The 25,607-nt window shown below is 29.3% G+C and overlaps 1 protein-coding gene across 4 annotated transcripts in view; it reads left to right on the top strand.

Annotated features, from left to right (window-relative positions):
• The window catches only part of LOC122630527 (TLD domain-containing protein 2), a 198,376-nt gene that overhangs the window by 31,275 nt on the left and 141,494 nt on the right, over nucleotides 1–25,607 (top strand). For 2 of the 4 annotated variants that reach the window (XM_043815106.1, XM_043815105.1), the window contains exon 1: nucleotides 9,232–9,633. The exons of the other annotated variants lie outside the window; for them this stretch is intronic. In XM_043815106.1, coding sequence (XP_043671041.1) covers nucleotides 9,374–9,633 — 260 coding nt within the window. In that variant the 5' untranslated portion in view covers nucleotides 9,232–9,373. Of the gene's footprint in view, nucleotides 1–9,231; nucleotides 9,634–25,607 lie in introns of those variants that run through there. 4 annotated transcript variants of the gene reach the window in all.

Below are 25,607 nucleotides of genomic sequence, written 5' to 3'. Positions count from 1 at the left end.
TACTATTTATTTACTATTACTCTTATTACATTTTAATAAACGTATACATATAAACTAATTTAAATGCACTCATCCTGTGTATATATATTTGGTATACATATACATAACAGTTTCTCACTCTGACACACACACACACATATTGCATTGCTATGTATATATATACATACATGAAATCTCATTATAACTTATATTTTTATTTCTTCAAAAAAATCAACACGAGTTTTCAATATTTCCAATATGTGTATAAATATATATATGTATAAGGTGATTAATATTAAAATAGAACCTTTAGAATATCTCAGTAGAATTCAAGAAAAAAGGGTAAGCGACCTTTTGAAAGGTAACGATATCATTCATTCATAGGTAAACCTTACTCGTATTGGCATTTATACTCGTACCTATCAAGGTCGTCCTACTTGATTGATGGAAAAAATATTGGTCCTCCCACTTTCTTTCCACTCTTTTTCCGGATAAACTTTCTCTTTTAACTTTTTGTCCTTTTTTTTTTCTTTTTCTTCTTCTCCTTCTCTTTCTTTTTCTTTACTTTTTCTTTTTATTTTTTCTTTTCTTTTTATAGTTTTTTTTATGGCGCTCTGCCAACCCACGTTTATAAATTTACTCTATGTACCAAAGCTTTCCCTGATGATTATGGATTCTGAACGTCTTTCTCCCTTTGTTGTTTTCCTTTTTCATTTTCTTTAGACCTTACGTTGTCTATTTACTCGTCCCTCGTAACTTAATATTCTTCGATAGTTTTTGCTGAGCCCGAAATAATTCTCTCTCTCTCTCTCTCTTTCTCTCTCTCTCTCTATCTCTCTCTTTCTTTGATTTCAAGTGATTCTTATTCAAGATCATGTCGCAGCATTTTCACATACATACACACACACACACATTTGTTACATATATATATATACATATATATATAAGGTAATGGCACGGAACATGAAATTCCATTTATTTTATGTTTGATTAAATATCGAGAAATTAATAGGGGTAGAACATTAAAAGTTTTGTTGTTATTGTACTCGTTCTTTATTTATACATACTGAAGAAAAATATTACATATATATTACATATATATTATCATTTATTATGAAAGTAAAGAAACTAATATGAGATCTTGCTTGAAATTATAATTAAAAGTTAGTATTATCATTTGAAATTAAAAACTTATTTATTTATTCTTTTCTTTTCTTTTCTTTTTTTTTTTTTTTTTTGCTTTTTTAAGATAATTTCGACATATAAAGATAACATTTGTAGCACCATAATATTCATTGATGTCCATCTCTAACACTTGATGATGCATTCAACCCATATTTATCACCATCATTATCCTTAGAATGAAAGATATCAACGGAATAAACATTCTGATTTAGAATTGTAATATTTCTTTGGTCAATTATCTTCTCTTGATTTGTACATATAGAAATGGAGTATGGTCTTGTATCAGGAACATTCTAAAACATTAAAAAAAAAATGAGAATTAATTTATTAATATTCGATAATAGAATTATTTAATAATGATAAAACTCGAAGGTAACAACGAAACTAATTCAAAGATAATTCGTCTTTAATGTGTCGTACGAGGCCTTTTTGTGTAAATGATTGTAAAAGGTTTCGTGACGTGAGTAAAGAAAAAAAGAAAAAGAAAAAAAAAAACAACTTAATGGGGGTCTCATCGAAACAATCGTTTCCACGTGAACTGGAGAATCTCATGCGGACAAATCGCATTGTCGTTTATTTTAATAGTCCTAGACATTAGTCGTAGTATTGCAGGCTTTCCTTGTGGATGTACTATGGGAGATCTTGTGCGAAGCGCACGTGTCTCATATTCATTATCATTATAGCGCTACGTACGACTTTCGGAGCTCTGTTCTGTGATTCGTCTTTGTAGATTTTTCTTTTCTTTTTTTTTTTTTATTCGAGACATTTTCACATTTATTAAAAATTTTATATTAGTGTTCGAACGGCACGAGATAAAACAATTACTTCGATCGAACCTAGACAACTTTTATTATGATCCATGATTAAATAATTCGATAATATAAATTAAAATTAATCTTTTAAACTTACTTGGTCATTTGAATTCGACGACCAAATTGTTGCAATACAATTGTTGGTACTTATTTATTTGGACCATTTTACCAAATGGATTTCATAAAAGGCACATGTGTTTGTCGCTCTACGTTGCTTGATTTGTATTCTAAAAAGCTTGTTAATTTGCTACTTTCTTGACGTAGTTTATGAGTATATTGTTGAAAGAATAATTGAAAAATCACTGGTGTCCTACAAAAAGCAAGAACATGTACTAGCAATGTTTTCTCTCCACGTTTGAAAATAGAAGGTAATGCGATGTAGTCACGTACTGGCAATTTTTTAAACAAAAAATAAAAAAGCAACTTTTTAATTGCCGAAATAATGGAACGCATTATCTTATACATATATATATATATATATATATATGTATATATATATATATATATATATACACATACTTGCACGGAGGGTGATACATTTTAATTGCAGCAATTAAAAAATTACGTTATGCTCTATTCCAAGGGTGTGTTAACAATTGCCGGTGATATATAAACCTTCGTTTCTTAATCTATGGGCCTCGTTAAATTTTTAATGGACCGTGAAATGATAGCTCTTAACATAAACTAAAACGAGCAAAATGGTTGATCTCTAAGAAAATTTCATAAATTTTTTTTTAATAAAATTCATCGATAATACCGCAGTAACAGTTAACGATCGAATCGATATTGATAATATTCATAATTTTGCGGCTTGGTATCGATAGTATTTATTTGAGATATAATAATACTAGTAAGTATTATAGATTTAAAATAATATAAAAATATATAGTGATTCTAATCTACTAGTCTTTTTAAAAATTATATTTATATTTTAAACGTAATATTTTTATCTATAAACGAATTTATTAAGCCACGTAATACTAACTATCGATTAAAACGAAAAAAAATGATTGGTGTTTAAAAAATTTTTAGAAATTTTTCGTGAAGGATTCAATGATAATACTGCAGTAGCAGGTAATGATCAAATCGATACCGATAATATTGATGTTATTCGATCAATTCGATACCAAAATACTCAGTGAGAAGTATCGATAAATATTGAAATTTTAGGTATCAATTATTTTGATATCAAGTTTCGATACTAATACTTCTCGAATTGATATCAAATTGAAAATTGCTTACATCGAATCTTTTCCTCATGAAAGTATCGATATCTGTTTGTTACTTTTGTTAATGCATCGATACAGGAACAAACCAAGAGCGATTGTGATGAATAAAAATTCAAAATAAAAAATAATAAATAAAAGACAGAGTCGTGTTCATGTTGAAATCTTTTATAGAAGTCTCGAAAGTTTATCGACACTTTCATAGAAGTAAAAAACGATTATAAATATTTTTGATTGCTACGACTTAGATACTATTCGATAAGGCATTCAAATTTGCACGCTGGTATCGATAGTATTGATTCGCGGTATTGATCACTTATAAAAATCACATTTTTAAAGTAATATAAAAAATAATAATCTTTTTAATTGCTACAATAAAAATATTCACGGTGCTCGGTGTTTTCTATATTTATAAAATAATTTACTAGAATTTCAGTAACGAAAAAGTTTCTATGAAATATCGTTGCAAGTGCGTGCTATCCTCTTCAGAGAGAATCTTCAATACCGATTGAACTTTATTATCGACTGATCGATAAGTAGTTACACTTTCTTACTTACTTACTTACTTACTTACTTACTTACTTACTTACCAAAGTTCGACTCGGTCGATAAAAAGAAAGTTTTCTCGTTGAAAAAGAAAAAAAGAGATTGAAAGATGGACAGTTGAAACTCTCTTTCTTTTTCTCTCGATAGGAAGAGATTTTTACAGATCATTTTGAATTCGAATAAAATCTTATTCGTTGAAAGTTCGTATTCTTAAATAAGCGTATAAACGCCATTTAGAGTTTTTTTTTTTTTTTTTAATAATAATCGCTTTAATTTATTAAGATACATGTTCGGTTACGTTGCATTTCTGTGGGTGAGATCAGTTGTAAATAAATAAGTACTTACTTGAGTATTTCGCATTAGAGTTGAAGTTATGAAATTTTTGAAAAATATAAAAAATTTGTGAATTATGATCGACTGGTTAAAGGGTCGTGTTAGGTCGGTCGCTTTCGCGAAAAGAAACGGCAATGGAGCGCGTTGTTGGTTACTATGCAAGATCGGCCGGGATTGGTCGAGTTTGGTGGGTGAAAAGCGATCAATACCTGGAGGCTTTCGACATAGAGGAGAAGGAGGAGAAAGAGGCGAAAGAGGAGGAGGAGGAGGTGGTAGAAGTGGAGGCGTAGGCTGGTGGTGTGTTCTCCACTCGTCTCGAGCCTCAGGATTAACGACAAGAACAGCCTGACCTTGGCAACGACCTCGACCTTGATACGCGCCTAACGAAAGAACTATGTCGTTCGAATTTCCCCATCATCATCTCTCTCTCTCCCTCTTTCTCTCTCTCTCCTCTCTCTGTCTCTCCTCTCTCTCTCTCTTCTCTCTCTCCCTCCCTTTCTCTCTCTCTCTCTCTCTCTCTCTTCCCTTTCTCGTTCATCATCCTTCGAAATATCATTTTCCCTTCGAAAGGTATACTATTTCCTTCGTGTTGACTAGTATCTAAATACATACGGAAATTAACGTGATAAGGTTTTTAATGGAATCTGAGGTCATCTCAAAAACAGAGAGAGACAGAAAGAGACATTGATTCTCCAAATGGGAACGCGAGATTATCGTGTTTTTAGGTTAGTATTCCATTAACGTTCAAAGTATAATAATCTGCTTACGAATTTGAATCTCTCTCTCTCTCTCTCTCTTTCTCTCTCTTTATAATGCTATCCATGTTTATAATTTATATAATCATTTTCATATGCGAGCTTTCGAGGATTATCGTGCGTTAACGTTAATTTTTTATTCTATTTTTGCGATATCTTTTATGTCGGTATTCTGTCGTGATACATACATCATTGAAATGTCGTTCGTGTATATTTTTGTACTTCATGTTTTATTTAACAACGACCGAACCAATCTCATTAATTTATCGTGTCTACGTCGATCTCTTTTTTATTTTCTTTTTTATTCTCTTCTTCTTCTTTTTTTATTTATTTCTCTTCTTCTTTTTTCCTTTTTTTCTTTTTCCCACGATTTACGTTTTCGGGGTTAAAACACGAAAATGGACAATGGTCTTCTGGGAGATAGAAAAAAAAAGAAGAAAAAAAGGAAAGAGAAAAAGGGAATATTTTTTCTTCTCTTTTTCTTTTTTCTTTTTTTTTTATTTCGACGTATGGATTTGTTATCGAAGATCATACGCGTCGACCAATGAGCACGCACTAGCTTAGTGGGCGGGTACTTGACGTCGACCAATGTCACGTTTGCGTTAGGCCCCGCCTTCTCGCATTTTTTGACTCCGGCAATAAGCCCATACATTTTTCTTTTTCTCTCTCTTTATCTCCCTTTCTCTCTCTTTTTCTCCTTCTGTTTTTGTTTTTGTTGTTTTCTTTTTCTCACCATCTCTTCCATCGAACTAAAAACGTCGGAGATCGAAATAACGAGAGATACAAAAGAGAAAAGATTTTTTTCGCTCGTAATACTCGAAGCGACGGCGGTGGTTCATGCTTAGAAAGAATATTGCTCGAACGAACGAGAGGAGTTTCGTGCAATTACAAACAAATTGATGTTTGAAGTGAAGCTGCACTTCGTAATGGCGACGATCGATACATGAATATTTTCTTTGCTTCTTCTTCATGAAAAAAGATAAAAAATAAAGTATTAATTCTGTTTTCATGTTTTGTTTTATAATGACTTTAAAAAAAAAAAATTGTAAACATTTGTAAACTGACGTTGAAAAAAATCAGAATTGGAAAAAATAGAAATAGAAAAAGTTTAGCGATTACAATCAAATTGATGGAACACGTCGTTGTCATTGGCGATGATCGATGCGTGAACATTTTTTTATGTTGTCCGTTATGAAAAAGAGAAGCAAATAAAATTCGTTCATTTTTATTTTGTTTCATTGATGAAAAACGAAATACAAATATTTCTTTGTCCGTCATATTTCTCTAACAATGATTTTATAATTTTTATTATGATTTCTAATTTGAAGAATTTTATAATGATTTTATTATATTTTATAATGATTGCATTATCATATTATACTGTTATAATGATTTCTAATTTAAAGAATTTAGATATTTATTTTCTTCTATATATTTATACAATTGAATTGTTTTCAGATATATAAGAAGTAAATTAAAAAGATTTATTTAAAAACTATTGTTATGAAAAGTTTTATATAAGCTATTTCTCTTTTGAAGGCGTATAAAATCCGTCAGATACGATATAACATAGATATTATCGATGGTATCGTTGAATAGCCGTCAAAGAAACGTCGTCTTATACCGACGATGACGACACAGACAAGGATGATCGTATTCGATCAATTTTCTCCTGACAACTTGATTCTATATAAACGGTGTAGCATCTTGACTGCAGATTACTATTATCGTTATGTATATGTGTATATATATATATATATATATATATATATATGCATATATGTATGTATGTATGTATGTATGTATGTATGTATATATATATATATATATATATATATATATACACACATAGGATAGGTACATATAATTTATACCATGTTTCAATATGCAAATATTCTTTCAAGTTTTCTTAATATCAAATAAAAGCATCATCAATGTAGACATGTGTATGTAAATGTGAGTATGTATTGATATATTTTACATGAAAACATATATACAAAATTTATACGGTATTTCAATATGCAAACATTCTTTCAAGTTTTCTTAACCTTAAATAAAAGCATTACCGACACATACATATATATGTATATATAGCTATATAAAGTATGCATAATATGTATATATACTTTGTCCATATGGCTATTGTGTGTATATATATAACTTATATAGTATTTTAATATGTAAATATATTCTTTCGATTTTTCTTAACCTTATATAAAAGTAATTAAGAGTGTAATTCGTAACTGTTTAGAATACACGCATCCTATTGGTCGAGAATTTCGATGGATCATTATGATTGGTTGTCCAATGAAAATTAATAGATTTGAGAGTTTCTTGCTGATCGAGTGAAACTTTCAGTATAAGAAGAACAACGACGGCGATAACAACGCGTTCGACAATGTTCTTAAAGAATCGTCGGATATTTTCGTAGTTTTATAAAGACAAAGAACTCGGTGGGCGTGTATTAATGTGTTGTTTGTTTCTTCAATACAGATTGTTTTAATGTCAAAGTGAATTTCATGTTTTATTGTCTTTTGTTTTTTTCTTTTTTCATATCTTCACGTTACGTCGTCACGTGGTTGATTTTCACATCATAGATATATTTTTACAAGAAAAGAAAGAAGAAAACGATTATTTACTCGTAGTAATATTCACAAGTTATAAATATTTTTATTTAATAATTAATAAAGAAAAGTGAAAGCACGGATATAAAAAGCGCACAAATACACACACATACGTCGTCATGAACACATACATATGTCTACATATTAATATTGTATATACATGAATATAAATTATATCGTTTGAGAATTTTTTCGCTTTTTTTTTTTTTTTTTTTTTTTTTTTTTTTAGAAAAATGCGAGTATAACCTATTAAAAATTTATTTATCTACGTATTATCGTATTTACCAAAAAAAAGGAGAACCGATGCTAGTTACCACGTGTACAATATTTACAATGCGAAGTAAATATAGGTACGTATGCGTATATATTTATCTATAAGTAAAAAGAAAAACGTAGAAGAATAGGTAATGTTGTTGTTAAAGAAAATACGTAATAAGTAGGGAGCAAAAGGTGGGGTGGGGGTTGGTATAATTTCAGAAGGATCAAGAAGATTCATTAAGCTCGTTCCCAACGTTCGAACGTCACGTCGTCGTTGAGCGGTCGACCTTAATCGGATTTGATCGGCGCTGTAGTAGAGACGAGTGCTCGCGTACTCGGGGTGCGAAGCAATTGGCACATCAGAGAGACAGAGATAGAGATAGGCAGAGAAAAAGAGAAAGAGAGAGACAGTAAGCGAGCGAGCGAGCGAACCAGTGAGCGAGTGAGAACGAGTAAGCGAGCGAATAAAATACGGTGAGAGAGAGAGAGAGAGAGAGAGAGAGAGAGAGCGCGCGTGAGTGAGTGAGTGAGTGAGAATAATGGAGGGGTGAGAAACTAAGCTCGGTCATTTTAAACGATCATCAGATGTCGTAGCAACCGCGACGATTCAATCGTCAAAATTTTGTTCGTTTACGTGATTGAAAAGTGCATAAAATATACGTGTGTGTTTTAACAATGTTAATGTGCGCGTGTTTTTCTGTGTAACGGTATTAGATAAAATATATATTCGGAAGTATAATTGTTAGAATTTAATAAGTTGGTATTATTATTTTTATTATTATTCTTATTATTCTTCTTCTTATTATTATTCAGGAAGTTTCGAGTAAATGATAATACGTTCGATAAATGTTTAAAATCACGGAATACGATTAAATGTAGAATTTTTGGAATATTCGTATACGTAACGTCGTATTTAATATAATTTTGTATTTACGCATATACATACATAGATATGTACATACATAAATAGGTATTTGTATACGTAGCGTATTAGTTTCTACAGTGTGTACATACAAATGTACGTACAAAAACATTTGACTTTGAAGAAGTTTTTCCTCGTAAGTTCTCGGTTATTCTTCGAAATATTCCGTTTATTTACGTTTAGAAAATATTTTTTAAATATATACGTCGTAGATTATCCGATGCCGTGTCCTCTACGTATCGCGTGTTGCTTAGACGCATTTGCGTGAGATAAAGAGAGAGAAAGAAAGAGAGTGTGTATGAGAGAAAGAGAGAGAGAGAGAGAGAGAGAGAGAGAATGAGAAAAACAACAATTTAATAAAAGTGAGAATTACTTTTAAAGCTTTCGTCGAGAATGCGTGCCGGTTATTCGACTACTTAGATTATAGTAACTTGACATACGCACATTACATATATATATATATATATACACACACATTATATATAGAACTCTATACAAAATATATACGAAGTGATTTTTGTGGAAAAAAAAAGAAGACAAGGAGGAGGAGGAGAAGGAGGAGGAGGTGGAGTAGGAGGGAGGAGGAGGGAGGAGGAATTCTTCTCGAATTTAATAGTGACGAAAAGAAGGAAGGCGAGTGTAAGAAGAGAAGGATCGGGTCGGATCGGATTCGATCGATATCGGGTAGTTAGTTTACGCCAGACAATTAACGAAAATTATTCGAATAACAAAGATGTCGTTGTTACCCGGTGTATCCGAGGGTGGCGCTGCGTCCGATAATCCCAGAAGTACGTCGATTAAAACGGAAGAATCATCATCGGTTACTGTTGCTGTTACTACCGTTACTACTACTATTACTACTATTACTAGTGCTACTAGTGCTACTACTATTATTACCACGCAGACGGATTCTTCGTCTTCTTCTTTGCCATCGAGGCAACGAAGTTTGAAAGATCGTCTTCGGGATGGCATCGCAGGTGGATTCACTTGGCAGTGAGTAACCTTTTTATATTCGTCATTTTTCTTTTTCCTTTTCCTTTTCCTCTTTTTTTTTTGTGTCGTTGTTATTGCCATTGGTATTTTGGTTTTAATTTCTATACATTGTATTTTCTTTCTTTTCTCTCTCCATCATTTTTTCCATCCTTTTCTTTTCGTTCCTTCAATTTTCCTTTGTGGTTAATTTCATTTCTTTTTTTACTACTTTTTATTTGTTTGCTTTGCTTTTCCCTTTTCTTCTCTTCCCATTCTCTTTTTGTTTTTTTCTTCTTTTACTCTTTCCTTTTTTGATCTTTTTCCTTTCTTCGATCTTTTCCCTCTTCTTTTCTCTTTTTATTCCATTATCTTCTTTCTTCCTTTTTTTCCTTTTCTTTTTCTACGCTCGTTAATTTCTGTATTTTCTGTTTCCTATTTTTATTTGTCTTGTGGTCGGTCCGGCTTGTTTGTTTGTTTGATTTTTGCTTGTTCTTCTTTTCCCTTCCCGTTCGTTTTTCTTCCTTTTCTTTTATTTTCATCTCGTTCTGTCTTTTTACCATTGTTATCAATTTCTTCCTTTTTTTCCCTATTTTCTTTCTTTCCTTTGCTTTTTATTTTCTCCTTTTCCATTCTTTTCTTCTCTTCTTTTTACTATTCTCTTTTCTCTTTTTTTTTTATTGTTGTCAATTTTTGTATTTCTTTTCTATTTCTTTCGCTTTCTATTCTTTTCCCTCTCTCTATCTCTCTCTCTCTTTCTCCTCTTTCTAACGAGCAATCGTGTCGAGTGAAACACCACGAGAGACGTTTCGTTATTCGATATTTGGCGGCTGATAACGATATATAGCTAGAGAAATGTGAAGACTTCGGCTTCGAAAAGAGATAGAGAGATAAAGAGATAGAGAGTGAGAGAGAGAGAGAGAGAGAGAGAGAGAGAGAGAGAGAGAGAGAGAGAGAGAGAGAGAGAAAGCTTCAATGGGAGTGGTTGTTCGTGATAGAAAAGTGATGGGTGAGTCTCGAGTGGGAACCCTTTCCAGGGATTTCTCGATCATAGTCAACCTTTTTAATCTATTTTTTTTCTTTTTTTTTTCGTCTTTTTTCTACCCTCTTCTTTTTTTATTATTATTATTATCTGCGAGATATTCTTCGAATTATTATTTGCGCCGAGAGGTATGTTCTCGAATGTCGGTTGTGTCGTCTCGTCATCTCTCTCTCTATTTCTATCTCTTTTTCTTCTTTTTTCTCTTCATTTTTCTATTTCCCCTTTCTATTTTATATCGTTCTTCGTGTACTTCGAAAAAAAAAAAAAGAAAAGAAGGAAAAATCTTTCGATAAATCGCTTAATATTATTTATATCTCGTCTTATCGAGATTGTTTATTTTTAGGTTATAAGATAATCGATTTTTTAGCGAGGAGCTTTGTGTTTTAAAGAACGAATTGAAATCGATTAAAATTTAGATATAGGAATAATTGGTATTCTTTCTTTTTTTTTCTCTTGTTCTTTATTTCTTTCATTTCTTTTTTGATTATCTTTCTTTCGTTTTGTTTTTTTCATTATCCTCGAAATCAATCAGAAAATATGAAAAATTGAAAAATATGATGTGCCACTTCGAGAGAGAGAGAGAGAGAGAGAGAGAGAGAGAGAGAGTCGTACTGAGAGTTCAGTCGAGATAAATGTCAAAGTTTATCTAATTTGCTTATTTTGAATTCGACAAAGTACGACAAGAAAAAAAGGAAAATGAAAGGAAAAAAGTGAAAAGAAGGAAAAAGAAATGGCGAATAGTATGCCGTAAGAAGATTTGATATTAAAGCGACGTAGTTTACTATTGGAGAATTTCGATCGATATGTAGGATACATTAATGTTACCCTTTTTCTTTTTTCTCTTTCATTATCTTTTAGTCGAACTCTTAATGGTACGTAGAATGGCCACTAGATGGCGACGATCGTTCCATCGATCCAGAGAGACAATGCGTGCGATGTGCTTACTTACAATAAAAATTTTATGTTTTTAGCATGTATAATTGATATTTTACGTTTTAATAAACTGGACCCATATACGTAACTTTTAAAAACGTTGTTCATCATATTGCTTTCTATTGGATAATACATATGCGGATATTATTCCGATCGTGTTAGCTTAATATTCCGAAGGAAGAACAATTTAACGGAGGTTAAGCACGAACGACCGGTCGTATGTCTCTCCTTCACAAACTATAAATTATTGAGGAAAATCGGGCCAATTTCTCGGTCGACGTAATAAATTATTCCGATACTCGAGGTCCAAGCTGTCGACATTCGCCATTTTTATCTTCGTATCTACATGGACCTCTCCGCGGCCATTTTAAACCTATTGCTCGTGACAATCCTTTTGGTATATTGGCAAGTCTTGAATTTACCATCGATAAATTTTCGTGCTTGTCCTAGAAATTCTTTTTTTCTTCTTATTATTAGGCTATTACATCATTCCTACTTAATTTTATTATTCTCTTTTTCATCTTTGACGGAAAATCTTTTGTATTTTATCAGGAAATTCTATTACTTATAATATACATAGTTCTTATTTATTATTAGATATTTAAATATGCGTATAAATTTTTTTAATTATTTCATATAGAATATATATATATAAATTAATTATATTATATAGATTTTATATATAATGCATATATAATGTAGGTTTTTAAAAAAATATTCATCCTATGTAAGTCTTAGCACACATACGCACCCGTTATATTTGGAACTTATATAGAATTAGTATTTCTTTTTTAAACTACATTGTGTGCGTGTGTGTGTGTGTGTACACACATATATATATAGTTCTAAGACTGAATATATAACAGCATATATAACGGTATATGTTACAGTATATATAACGGAATATTTATATAACAGTATATATATAAAACATTATTTTATCGCTATATTTTATCAAATGAAATAGAAAAATTGAACTATTTTTAATTTTCATATGAATCGTTCGTTATGAAATCAAAAAAAAAAAAGAGAAAGAAAAAATAGAAATTATTTGTACGTGTCAATTCTTTCCTATAAAACCGATACTTGCTTGCTCTTATATTTCTGATATAAAGAACTCGACGATCGAAAAGAAAAAAAAAGATTGCCGCAGGAGAGAACACATAAGGGAGAAAAATGATGCTCTACATCGAATAGTAAAAAGGACGATCAAGGACATGAACGAGATACGAGATACGATTGAAAGAAGCTAGAGGGAGAGAGAGAGAGAGAGAGAGAGAGAGAGAGAGAGAGAGAGAGAGAGAGAGAGAGAGAGAGAGAGAGAGAGAGAGCACGTCCCTTAGTTCTGCACGTGGATGCATTTGTGTGCATACGTCGATCCAGCTGTCAGATATACAAGCATATCGTATCGACTATTATATATATATATATATATATATATATATATATATATATACATATATATATACAGTTTATATATTATTCTGTTATTGGTTGTCACGTATTTTCGAATGATAAAAACCAATGTTAAACTGAGATATATTATGTAGATAAATGTTAGTTGATAAAATAACATATACTGTTAAGGACATACACACACACATCTATATTGATATTTTGACAATAAATATCTTGTTAGAAATATGTGCCTATATAAATATATATTTACAATTTATTTATATATATTTAGTTATTTATAAATATATATAATATACATGTGTATAACACACAAATACACACACACACACATATAGAATGTATATTTTTATAGAATGTAACATTATCGTATGTAAATATCTACATATGTAAATATATATTAATATAAACGTGAATATATTAAATAATGCATATTATTATTAAATATCTATACGATAATTTATCAAATATCGATATAAATACATATTATTTGAAATATATCAATTAGATATGTACACATGTACATATTTAAATATCGAATTCATGAATAAAAGAAAAAAATATACGGTGAAATCAGATCAAAATGAACACCTATCTATGAATATTATGTTTAACATAGTAAACATATGTAAGAGTACGTACTTAAATGCATAAGTATATATTATGTATTCCAGGCTGCTTCAAACCTCATGTAAATATCTTCAAAGTATATGTGAGGGCAAATATATGTTTATATATGTCTATGTATTATGAATTCGTTCTAGCCATAAGTATAATAAACGAACATATACAGACATACATAAATATACGCATATATACGATGTTCACAAATATATAGAAATGTATATGTAGATATATATGTATACTCGTCACAGACTAGAACTGGGCCATCCGATAATTACGTATTCCCTTTTAAACGACGCGTCAAATTGTTCTCGACCGTTTCGACTCCTCCACGTTTGTTTCCATTCGTTGCGAAAGCTCGGAGATTCCGACACGCGTCATTTCGTTTCCATTAACGAAGCAACGTCCCTTCCTCCCTTTCTCTCTCTCTCTCTCTCTCTCTCTTTCTCTCTCTCTCGCTCTTTCTCGCTCTGCTTCTCTCTCCCTCTCTTTTTTCTCTGCCTTTCTCTCCCTCTCTCTCTGTCTCTCTCTTACTCTCTCGCTCTCTCGCTTTCTCTTTCTTTTCTTCTTCAACCCTCTCCCTTTTCCTATCAACAGTATTATTCGTGATCAGGAATGACATTGGTTTTGGTAACACATCTAAAGCATCCTTTCTGACGTGTCCCTGACCTAATTAAAATCGTCTACGATCGTTCCTAATATGTTGTTTCTAATTTTCTTTCTTTCTTTCTTTTTTTTTTTTTTTATTTTTTTGTGTATGTATTGTATATGTACGCGCGCGTGTGTGTAGTAGTAGGGAAGACCCTGAGGCAAATTTGACATGTTTTTACTGTTTTTAATATGTGCAATTTTTGTTGAAATTAATTAATTAATATGAAGTACGTCGAAATATATTTTCATTCAAGATCGTATGATACTTTCAGACGATACGAAATAAATTAGAAAATGTTTATTTGATTAAATCAAATTGTATCGACTTTCCATATAATGAGAGACGGATGGGTAGGGGAAGAGGGCAAATTGATGCTATTTTATCATCGTCGAAAATTTGGAAATTTATCCAATGAATTTTCTTTCTTTTTCTCTTCCTTTTTCTTATCTTTTTTTTTTTTAAACCTTCATCATTTTTTCCTTCAGATAATAATTCATCCGGTTTTACCGAACACATTTTTTACGAAACACAAACGTCACTTTAATTCGTTCATACGTATATGTATATTCGAATTGCCGGTTAATTCTCAATGTGAGCTGAGCAATGCTATTAAGCAGATACTACTCCCTTTGAAAATGTCTCGGTGCGAGGTCATTGGGTAAATGGGTCAAGTAGATGTGCAGGTACACTTGACGTGAACTTTGCTATGCAGATTCTAGTTACGTAAATGTGTTTGTAAGATTGGAAGCACACACATTCACAATATATATACATATATATATATTTATGATACATATATATATGTATATATATGTGATATATATATATATATATATATACATAGTTATGTATACGTGCTATAAGCATTCAGCTTAGGTATTACACGCACGTTTGAGTGTTGTTTTGTCAAAGAGAATTTTCCTTCCTCTCTCTCTCTTTCTTTCTTTTTTTTCTTCTTTTCTACCTCTTTAATTAATAATTACTGCGTGGCATTAGATTTTTATTTATGAAAGAAGATGCATGCGTGTCATATCCTAGTCCTTCATTTTATTATTGCATTGATCCTTTCATGAAATTACTTGAACGCATCTCGGTTAGAAATCCTTTTAAATATCTTTCAAATTTCTAAATTAGTGTTGTTTCAAAAAATTAATAAAGAGAAGATAAGTTACGTTTTAAGTTAGGGTTAGAAATAAATCTTTTTTTTTTTTTCTTTTTTAGAAGAAAATTTGTAATCTTTCTTTTTTACTTTTTTATTTTTTTTATTGCAATATATATATATATTTATTTATAACTATTATTAATTTTCATAATATTATATTTATATTATATGAAACAATTATTGCTGATTTTAAGAAACAATTATTGCTTATGACAATATTTACAGATGAGAAAAGAAAAGGTATGCAAATTGTTTGCATTATAAATTTATTGATAATTAATATTTATTATTTTTCTTTCTTAATTCGTAAATATAAATTAATTCATAAATATAAATTTTCTTTCTTTCTTTCTTTTTCTTTTTGTATCGTTATATCTTTATAATATTATATATGTACCCACGATTATCTTCGTTTAAAAGTTGTCACAGGAGATTCAATTTTTCTTTTTCCACAGAGAATTTTGAATGTTCGTTCGTGTATATTTAACTTGTTTGCAAGTACATCGCAGTATCAAATCTTTGCTGTTTGTTCTCCAGTTTGACCCTCGTGCGAAACCCATATCAGAGTTCCTTTTGAATTTTACCCAGCTTGTGTAAGCGAATGGAAATTGACTCGGTCAGGTTATTTATTCCCAAGTTGTTCAGGAAGCTCACAGTTCAGTTTCTCCGTTGAGTTTTCACTGAATAATTGCATCACAGTTCTGTCGTCGTCAAAGTTTTTTTTTTGACTGACCAGTAGATACGTTCTTTTGTCGTTTAGAAATTTTTCTTAGAAATATTTTCCTTAGAAATATTATTCTTATAAACAAGTTTTATATGTAACAACACCTAACCCGTTCCTGCACAGCTAGCCTTCAAAAACATTTCTTAAGTATCCTTAGCAGCGATATTTCTTTTTCTTTTTTTTTTTTTTTTTTTCTTTTATATTTCTTTACATTTTTAATCGAAAAACCAAAAAGGATGGAAATTCGAACAACGTCGTAACGTTTGATAATATTTTTCTGATTATACTGCGCGTATTATTGAGGTATGTAGCTCGTTTTAATAAATCTTGAAGGTTTGAGTTTGAAAACCCATCGAACAAAAGTTATTTGAATTTAAATCGATTGTTATGATCGATCGAAGATAATGATATCGAACTGATATGTTTGGAGTCACATCTAATAATATTTCGAATTAACAAGGACGATAGTAAAACTCTTTTTCTATTTCTACTTCGTTAGAATTATTAAAACGTTTTAATTAAGAGTATGAAGGAGACAATGTTGATATATAAATGTTAATCATTTATGTAAATCAGGGATGACTAACTTCCTCTACGACGTGAGTCGCATAATTCTAGCCATCGAACAATCGATCCCCCTGCCCCTTATCATTTCCACCCACATTGTTACCTACTTAAGTTCAGTAGCCAAGAACATCACGCATATTATTATTTAGATACCGGAAGAAGTTCATGCGATCTTTTTCTTTCTTTTTCTTTTTTCTTTCGGTTAGCAACGAACTCAAATCGAATTACCGAGTCACAATAATTTATAATTGTAAGTTTACGAAGTTAATTTTATCAGTGAAAAGTATCTATCTATTGTGTTATTATATTATATTTTCTTTGATTTTTTATTATTTTCATCATTAAAATTTAGTATGTTATAATTTTGTTATTAGGCGGACATGTTTGATAATTATTTGTGTTATGATATATATTTATAAATGATGAGTACGTATTTATATAATATATATAATGTATATATATATATATATATAATGTATATAGTTATTTCTTTATTACAATGTAGATAGTGTTTCGTCAATGTTTCGTTGTGGGTATTGTTAAGCTTCCTCGTAGTTTCTCGTTCGTTTCTTTTCTTTCTTTTCATCGTGGAAAAAGAGAAAATGGAGCGAGAAATCGGTACTAGGCGTAGGGAAAAAGTATAGAAATAGTTACAGCTTATTCTTCCATCGAGAGAGATTAAGAGAGATATTGGATTCCTTTTACTGACATTCTAAAGGTTTAGATACGTATATATTTATATTTATATATACATAAATATAGTACACACACACACACACACACACACATATATATATATTTGTGTGTATATTTATTCGATAGTTATATCTTTTGTATTTTTATTTTTTAAAGTACGATATTTTCCAAGAATTTTTTAAGATATCCTAGAATATGTATAAAATTGAAAGGTGATATTTATGAAAAGGAAAAAAAGGTAAAGGAATATAAATTCTTTTTTACTAATATTATATATGTATATGTGTATATATACTATGTATTTATTATATTGGATATAAATATACACAGTATCTACGTCTTATATACATATATAAATATATCTGATATTACATACATAGATGTTTTATATTTTTATTAAACACTATACGTGTTGATTTTTTCTAACGTACGATAATTTCATGAGATAAAAAATAAAAGGAAATAATTGGAAAGAAAAATAATAAATAAATAAATATTTATATTAAAATAATGAAAATATTAAAATTACAAAATCGAGGACCAAGAATAAACATTAACAAAGCGATGTAGTAGCTTTTCAATGTCAAGATTCAATGACTGTCGGTTACTTTCTGTGTTTATTTGGGTCAATGTCGACTAAATAATCGTTTCCTGTCCCTTTGGTAAATACCCATGTCAAAGTTAACACCTACGAGCATTCGAAAGATAAACGGCGAAGGAATACAAATGTTTGAAAGGTAGAGCTATACCCTTCTTTCTCGTGAGAGGTAAGGAAATGTGAAAAGGTTGAAAAATAAAAAGAAAAATAAATCAAATAAAATATAAACGAACAGGGAAGAACGACGAAGTTAAAGAAAATTGTTTTTTAAACGACGAAACATTGATGATCGTACAATAAATTAAATAAAAAACATGTAACTTCGATATTATTATAATAAATAAATTTCATATTATATATAAAATGATAACAAATTGAAATAAAAAATATGGATACTCGACAATTCTGAATTATATCAATGATTTATGGATTATAATATTATTAAATAAATATCGGTCAATAAACTGAATAATATTGCTACATGAATGATAATTCGTACGAGGTATCGATGTTATCGATATTATTTTGGATTATAAAAGTAGGAGGGAACGAAATGTTGTTGTTGGTAATAATTGTGGAGGAATGAGAGGGAAAGGGATGGAGATTGGGGAAAAACAAGTAGACATTCGAAACTGACGAATCGTACGCGTTTACAGAGGGGTGTTGGGAGAGGTAATTAATAGCATTGTTGAAAACTTGAATCAGCGTTACGTAATGTCGAATAGTGGATCGGAGGAATAACGATCGAGCTCGAGTGGATTAATTGGACATATTAAACTAGTTTAGATCTCGTCTAAACGTGTTTTCCCAAGCCTCTAGTCGTGAGCTTTCTATCACTCTTTAACGACATTACATGTAACATACATAATTGACCATTTCTTATAACGAATACCATTTGGTATCTGTTACTCGATTATTGCGTAAAAGTGAAAATATCTTGATGTTGTAGGAATACCATTGATATACTTACTTTCCGATTCGAAATAAAATTGAGTTTAGAAGTTTCTTTTTGGGAGAAGAAGGAGAAAGAAAAAAAGAAAGAAAAGAAAAATAAATATTCGACAACAACGTACGAGAAAATACGTATAAATACGATATTTCGTCTGTACATCTTTTTGTTTAGTTATCTAAGATTTTTCTTTTCTTTTTTTTCTTCTTTTTCATTCTTTATTATCTTTTCATCAGTTATTCTTTATAAACATTTCATTCATTTATACACCCTTTAAGGTAATAACTTTTTTTAGTATTGTTTAATTAATTGAAAAAATTAATTGTGAATGATATTGTGAACGTTTTAATTGAAATTAATTAAACTTAATGTTTAAACAAAAGAAAATAAACGAGAACATCTCGATCGAAATTAATTAAATTTAATTAATAATTCATTAAGTTAATTAAACATAATTATCGACTGTCGCTAGAATTTCGATCAATAAAGTAATTTCATGTTTTTCAAAATTGTCATTGTTCGATTTATAATTAGAAAAAATATCTTTCGTTAACAAGTATCATCTCTCTTTCTCTCTCTCTTCCTCTCTCCCTCCCTCTTTCTCTCTCTCTCTGTCTCTCTCTCTCTCTCTCTCTCTCTCATTATTGTTTCTATCTAGATAAATTTATACGTCGGTCAGGTACACGTAATTAATTGAATTTTGGTTTGTTATCCGCAACTACGTAGTTAGTAAATATAATGTATCGTAATATAGGATAATACAGAGATGGTAAACTTTATAATTATCATAACGTGTTAATTATTATATAAGTTAATCGTGATCGTGAAAATTAAAAAAATGAAAAAGAAACAAATAAATAAATAAATAAATAAATAAATAACTAAATAAATAAATAAAAAATGGTATAAGTAAATTATATTTTGCATTTGATTAATCTATACAATATAATGAACTCTTATTATTAATAATATGTAATAATCTTTTCTTTTTATTTGGATTAGAGATTAATTGATATCTTTCTAATAATATTTTATAAGTTTCTTGTAATATAAAAAAGGAAAAAGAAATAATAAATAATGGAATAATAAATAAGTACTGTCCCTACATTCCAGATATTTAATACAATACTTTATTTATTATAGACAATATATTTATTATAACAATTTATTTATAATAATTCATTTATTGTAACAAACAAAGCGTGTAATAATATAATGAAATTTTTTACGTTACAAAAAAAATATATGGAAGAAAATTACATAATAATCTTTTCTTTTTTGTTCAGTAATAGGACAATAACATTTTTTAAATATTATATAATATCTTGAATTAACAATATATAATAATAATAATAATAATAATAATAATAATAATAATAATAATAATAATGAAAATATTGATAAATGGACATTTGATATTAAAGTTTTAAGAATTTCAATGGAGTGAAAGTTTTCGATTAATCGTTTCGATAGTTCATCACCGATATTTATTTAGCTTTAAACGAGGATGATCTATTTTGAGTTAATTCTTGTCGTTTCCATCAAGATTGTAAGATAAAGATTATGATAGATAAGGCTGAATGATGACATACAGTCCTTAAAGAGAAAGGGAGGTAGAGAAAGAGAAAAAAATAGAGAGGGTGAAAGAGAGAAAAATAGAGATAGGGAGAGTGGGGGGGGGAGAGAGAGAGAGAGAGAGAGAGAGAGAGTGAATGAGTAAGTTGAAGGGTTCCAATTTGAAGATTTGGCTCAAGGATTTGACAAGTGGACGTACTTGATCTGCTCCTTCCTCTTGCTTCGCTACATTATCAACTTTCAAAAGATCTTGCAGACACGTGGCCTCTCTACTATACTCTTGCTTGTCATTATTTTATTTTATTATTATTATACAGAGCGATGAATTGATATTTATATCACTCGTTGTAAATTATGAAACGATTTGCAATAATTTATTTAATTTAATTTAATTTAATTTATTCATTATTCATTTCTTGTTTCATAATTGTGTATATATGTGTGTGTGTGTGTGTGTTTGTGTCTATATATACATATATACATATTAATGTTGTTAGAAAATTAATATTTATAAAAATTAAAATACGTATATATACATATATATATATTATTTTTTAATAATTGTTTTCTTATATGTTTATATTAATATTTCTCTATAAATAATCGTTTACAAATGTTTGTACTTTTAAAAAGTTTATATTAATTTTATTTTTTGTTTTTAATATAAATGATCGTATCGATTTTCTTTTTTGTTTTTTAATGACCCGCGATATGGTTAATTTAAAAATTAAAATGAATTTCGAAATAAAAATTGGGAACACATAAATCATAAATATAGTGGATACAATTATATTACATATATGTACATATAATGGAAGGAGAACAAGTGTCGAATGATTTATGAATAATATAATTGTATTTATGTATGTATATATGTATATATATATATATATATATGTATGGTACATATGTATAATGCGTATAGGAAACGTATAACGGATTAAAGACGTGACAAGGGATAATTTTTCGTTTATTTTACCGTGACTCTCGAGCAATCGGCTGTAAGAGGAGGAGGATATAAAGGAAAAAAGAGAACGCTCGAACCTCACACGATAATCAATGTAATTGCTCGGCAATTTCGATTCGCTTATGGCGTCGTTCATGTATGTTGCAAAGAAGTGCAATGAGGACAAAACGGATTTCGCGCCTACTGATTCCTCAGAATCATTATTTAAGAGTGACGAAACATTTCTCTCTTATTTCCGATTAAAATTATTCTATTTTTTCTTTCTTTTTTTTTTTTTTTATCTAGTTTTTATTGTCGATTTATATAATAAAATGTATTTATTAACTACGCGTGTAATGATAATTTATAATATTGAATTGAATGAAGAAAGATTAAACAATATATTTAATAAAAATTATAATATTATAAATATATAAAAATAAAATATGTATGATTATATAAAAATGCAGTATATCAAATGATGCATATGTAATATTAATAATTATATTGTATTAAAAGAATATATATATATATATATATATACACACACACACAGACGCATATAATTTTTGATATAAATAATCAAATAAAAATTAAATAAAACATATACATATATATATGTTCAATACACTTGTTAGATGTATATTATTTAATAACAATACTTCTATATAAAATTTCTCGTAACGACCTGCAAAAAATAATTAATTAAATATGAACTTTTTATTTCGAGGGTACAAATCAACGCCTACAAAATTATTGTTTTTTCTTTCTTTTTTTTCTTCTTCTTTAAAGTTCTTATGATCTATCCTCGGTAAACGAAGTAGTGAATCGGACAGAGATTTATGGGACGTAGATCGACGATGTGAAATAAAGAAAAGTGCGCGCGCGTGCGAAGGAAAGTATCTCACGCGATAAATATGTCAAGGTCACTCGGGCCCAATAATTCGAGCAGACGTTTCAGAAAGAACGAACGAGAAAAATGATTTTTATATCTTAGTCGTATGATATATACGATAATAACACTTGTGTGCTTTGTTGAAAGACTTATGTATTGTATTATGTATTATATTTGCTTACGCGTGTATGTAAAAGTACGATGAAAATTATTTTAGCGTGTAATTTTACGTTTCTTTGATTTATAACTATCATAGATCTTAAATTTCATCGTAAATTTTCTTTTTATCAACGAATATATATGTATATATATATTTTTTTTCCTTTTTTTTTATTATAAAAAAGAAATGCCTCAAACGAATGATGACGAATCGGTTGAAAAAAATTAGGTTAAATCATATATATGTGAAAAGTGAAATAAAGATCAATAAACCAATGATAATAATTTAACCAATCAAATAAGAAATTTGTTCACTTGAAATGAGTGTTCTGTGTATGATAAAGTAATAATAAATTTTATTATTTTGTTACAGTATAAATATCAATAAAATTTACTAAAGTTACTAGGAAATATTTGTATGTCGCTCAAGCGAGTAATACATATACTACGACTTTCATATATCTGTAAGAAAGTTTTGTAGATAGGATTTACATTTTTCGAGTTTCCTTTATGATGATTGTAGGTGAAAAGAAAAAGAAAAAATATAGAAAAAGAAAGAAAAAGCAAAAAGCGTTTGTAGGATTTCTTTACGCGAAACTCGTATAGAACATTATCCTCAGTGGTAGATACTGGTATCCTGGTAATCCTTGGAGTTCGCGTACTTCTTACTTTGGTAAGAAGACGAAGGACTTTTAAATCCTTGTTCCCGCGAGATATCTTGTAAAATCGTTTCTCGAGACGATATTTTGATATACATATGGATTTTTCTTTCGAGATTCCTTTATACGGGGTGATACAATAATTATTAATTTAAATTATTGTCGGCGATATTTTCGTTTTTTTTTGGCATATTTTATTTTATCCTATTTTTTTTCTTTTTGTACGATAAGATCGCTTTGAAAATATTAAGATCTTTATATATATATATACACACACACACACGAATGTATGTGTGATTCATACTAATAGTACTAGGGTATTATATTACTTAATATAAGTAAGTAATTTATCTAAAATTTAGATTATTTTTCAACGAATTAGATATTGTTTTTTTCTTTATCTTTATCTTTTTTTCTTTTTTTTTTTTTACAACAGATCACCTTTCTTTGACTTAGGAAATATTATTCAAGTGGTTTCATTGAATAAATTCTTTTTCTTTTCTTATTTTAAGCTGAGAGCAATTATTGGATCACCCTGTATTGTATCATATTATTCATAATAACTTGGCAATAATCCTTGCTCGCAAAAAAGATGTGATCTTGAAATTTGATTTATTTCGAGAGGCCATCTTAATATTCTCTTTCTCTATCTCTCTATCTCTCTATCTCTATCTTTCTGTCTCTTTTTTTCCTTTTTTTCGCTCGATTTGTATTCAAAGGAAGAATTTGCGAAGGTCGAGGAAAACTGAGAATTTCGAAGCACGATCTTTAGACGTATAACAGAGATACCTACCTATCTATCTACATACCTACCTACCTACCTACCTACCTACCTACCTACCTACCTAACTACCTACCTACTTACATCTACCTATCTACCCGTTTATATATAGTATCGTTTTCGTGAAATCTAGTTTCAGTTCAACTATCTACAAATACATCTCTAACCTTAATCTATAACTCTCTCCATACCTGTACTCGTAACTTCTAAATTCAGTATGGTTGACGTTGATGATAATGAAGTTGAATCTCTATGTTCTCCTCGACATATATTATTATAACATTTTAATGATATTTGTATTCTACCAAGTTAAATCTATTCTTGGATATGATATTATTTGAGGATGTTTGATTTAAAAAAGAAATCATTCTCATCATATCAGATATAGTTTTATATTTTTTGATGATAACAAATTACTAGATATTGATTAAAATGTTCGAGAAAATTAAAATGTTTGAAAATTAATGTTTTAAAAATAGAAATCAATCCGTAATTTAATTATCCGCCATAATAATGAACGAGTGGTCGTGATTTCATTGTTTCACGGCGTTAATTATTAAATAATTATCCTATTTACCAATGCAGCACATTTGTTTAATAATTCTATTATTTTCTCGTTGTGTTACCATTAGTTATTGATAGTTATTATAGCGATCATTATTATTATTATTAATCATTAGTTATTAATCCATTATTATAGCGATTATTACTATTTTTCATTATAATTAATGATTAGCAGTTATTACAATAATTACTGTCAATTATTTATGTTATAAAAAGAAAGAAAAATAAAAGAAAGATAAAATCAATTGCGATTTAGAATATCGTGATGAAAGTTATAATTTGATGTATAATAAATACATCCATACATACATACATACATACATACATACATACATACATACATACATACATACATACATACATACATACATACATACATACATACATACATACATACATACATACATACATACATACATACATACATACATACATATATAAGTACATATATTCGAGATAGGATTTCTTGAATTTAAATAGATGCAGTCTTTTTAAAAGACTTTAACAAGATATATATGTACATACGGTAACAAATGCTCGCCATTTTATCGATCGACTACTAGTGGAAACATCGTTAGGCTCGCTGTTTCCATTTAACGACGTCTCTCCTTAGCGGTCGCTGTGGTTACACATTTTTTTCTCCCCCTCCATATAACCCTCTATTTCAATTGGTCCAAATTGAGAACCCTTCGGCCTCCATTGGCTCGTCTATTTCTGCACTCCCATTAACAATTTCCACGGGGAATCGCATGGTTGAGGTCGTTAAAGAATAAATTACGTTTTGTCCGTCGAACTCTCGTGTATTTCTAATGGAAAAATTCAAAGCTTTATGACTTTCGTGCTACGTTCTACGACAATTATTCTTATAATCATATATTAGAACGATCTAATACGATAATTATTAGGATATTGTCATCGTTCATTTAAAAAGAAAAAAATAAAAGAGATAATGAATATAATATATACAATTTAGGAAAAGATAAAATAATATAGATATAAATTTGAATATTTACTAAACCATTTCTCCATCTCTCTCTCTCTCTCTCTCTCTCTCTC

The sequence above is a fragment of the Vespula pensylvanica genome, chromosome 7, assembly GCF_014466175.1.
Source record: "Vespula pensylvanica isolate Volc-1 chromosome 7, ASM1446617v1, whole genome shotgun sequence".
Taxonomy (NCBI): Eukaryota; Metazoa; Arthropoda; class Insecta; order Hymenoptera; family Vespidae; genus Vespula; species Vespula pensylvanica.
Note: the sequence above shows the minus strand (reverse complement) of the source record. Positions and strands in the feature narration are given on the sequence as shown.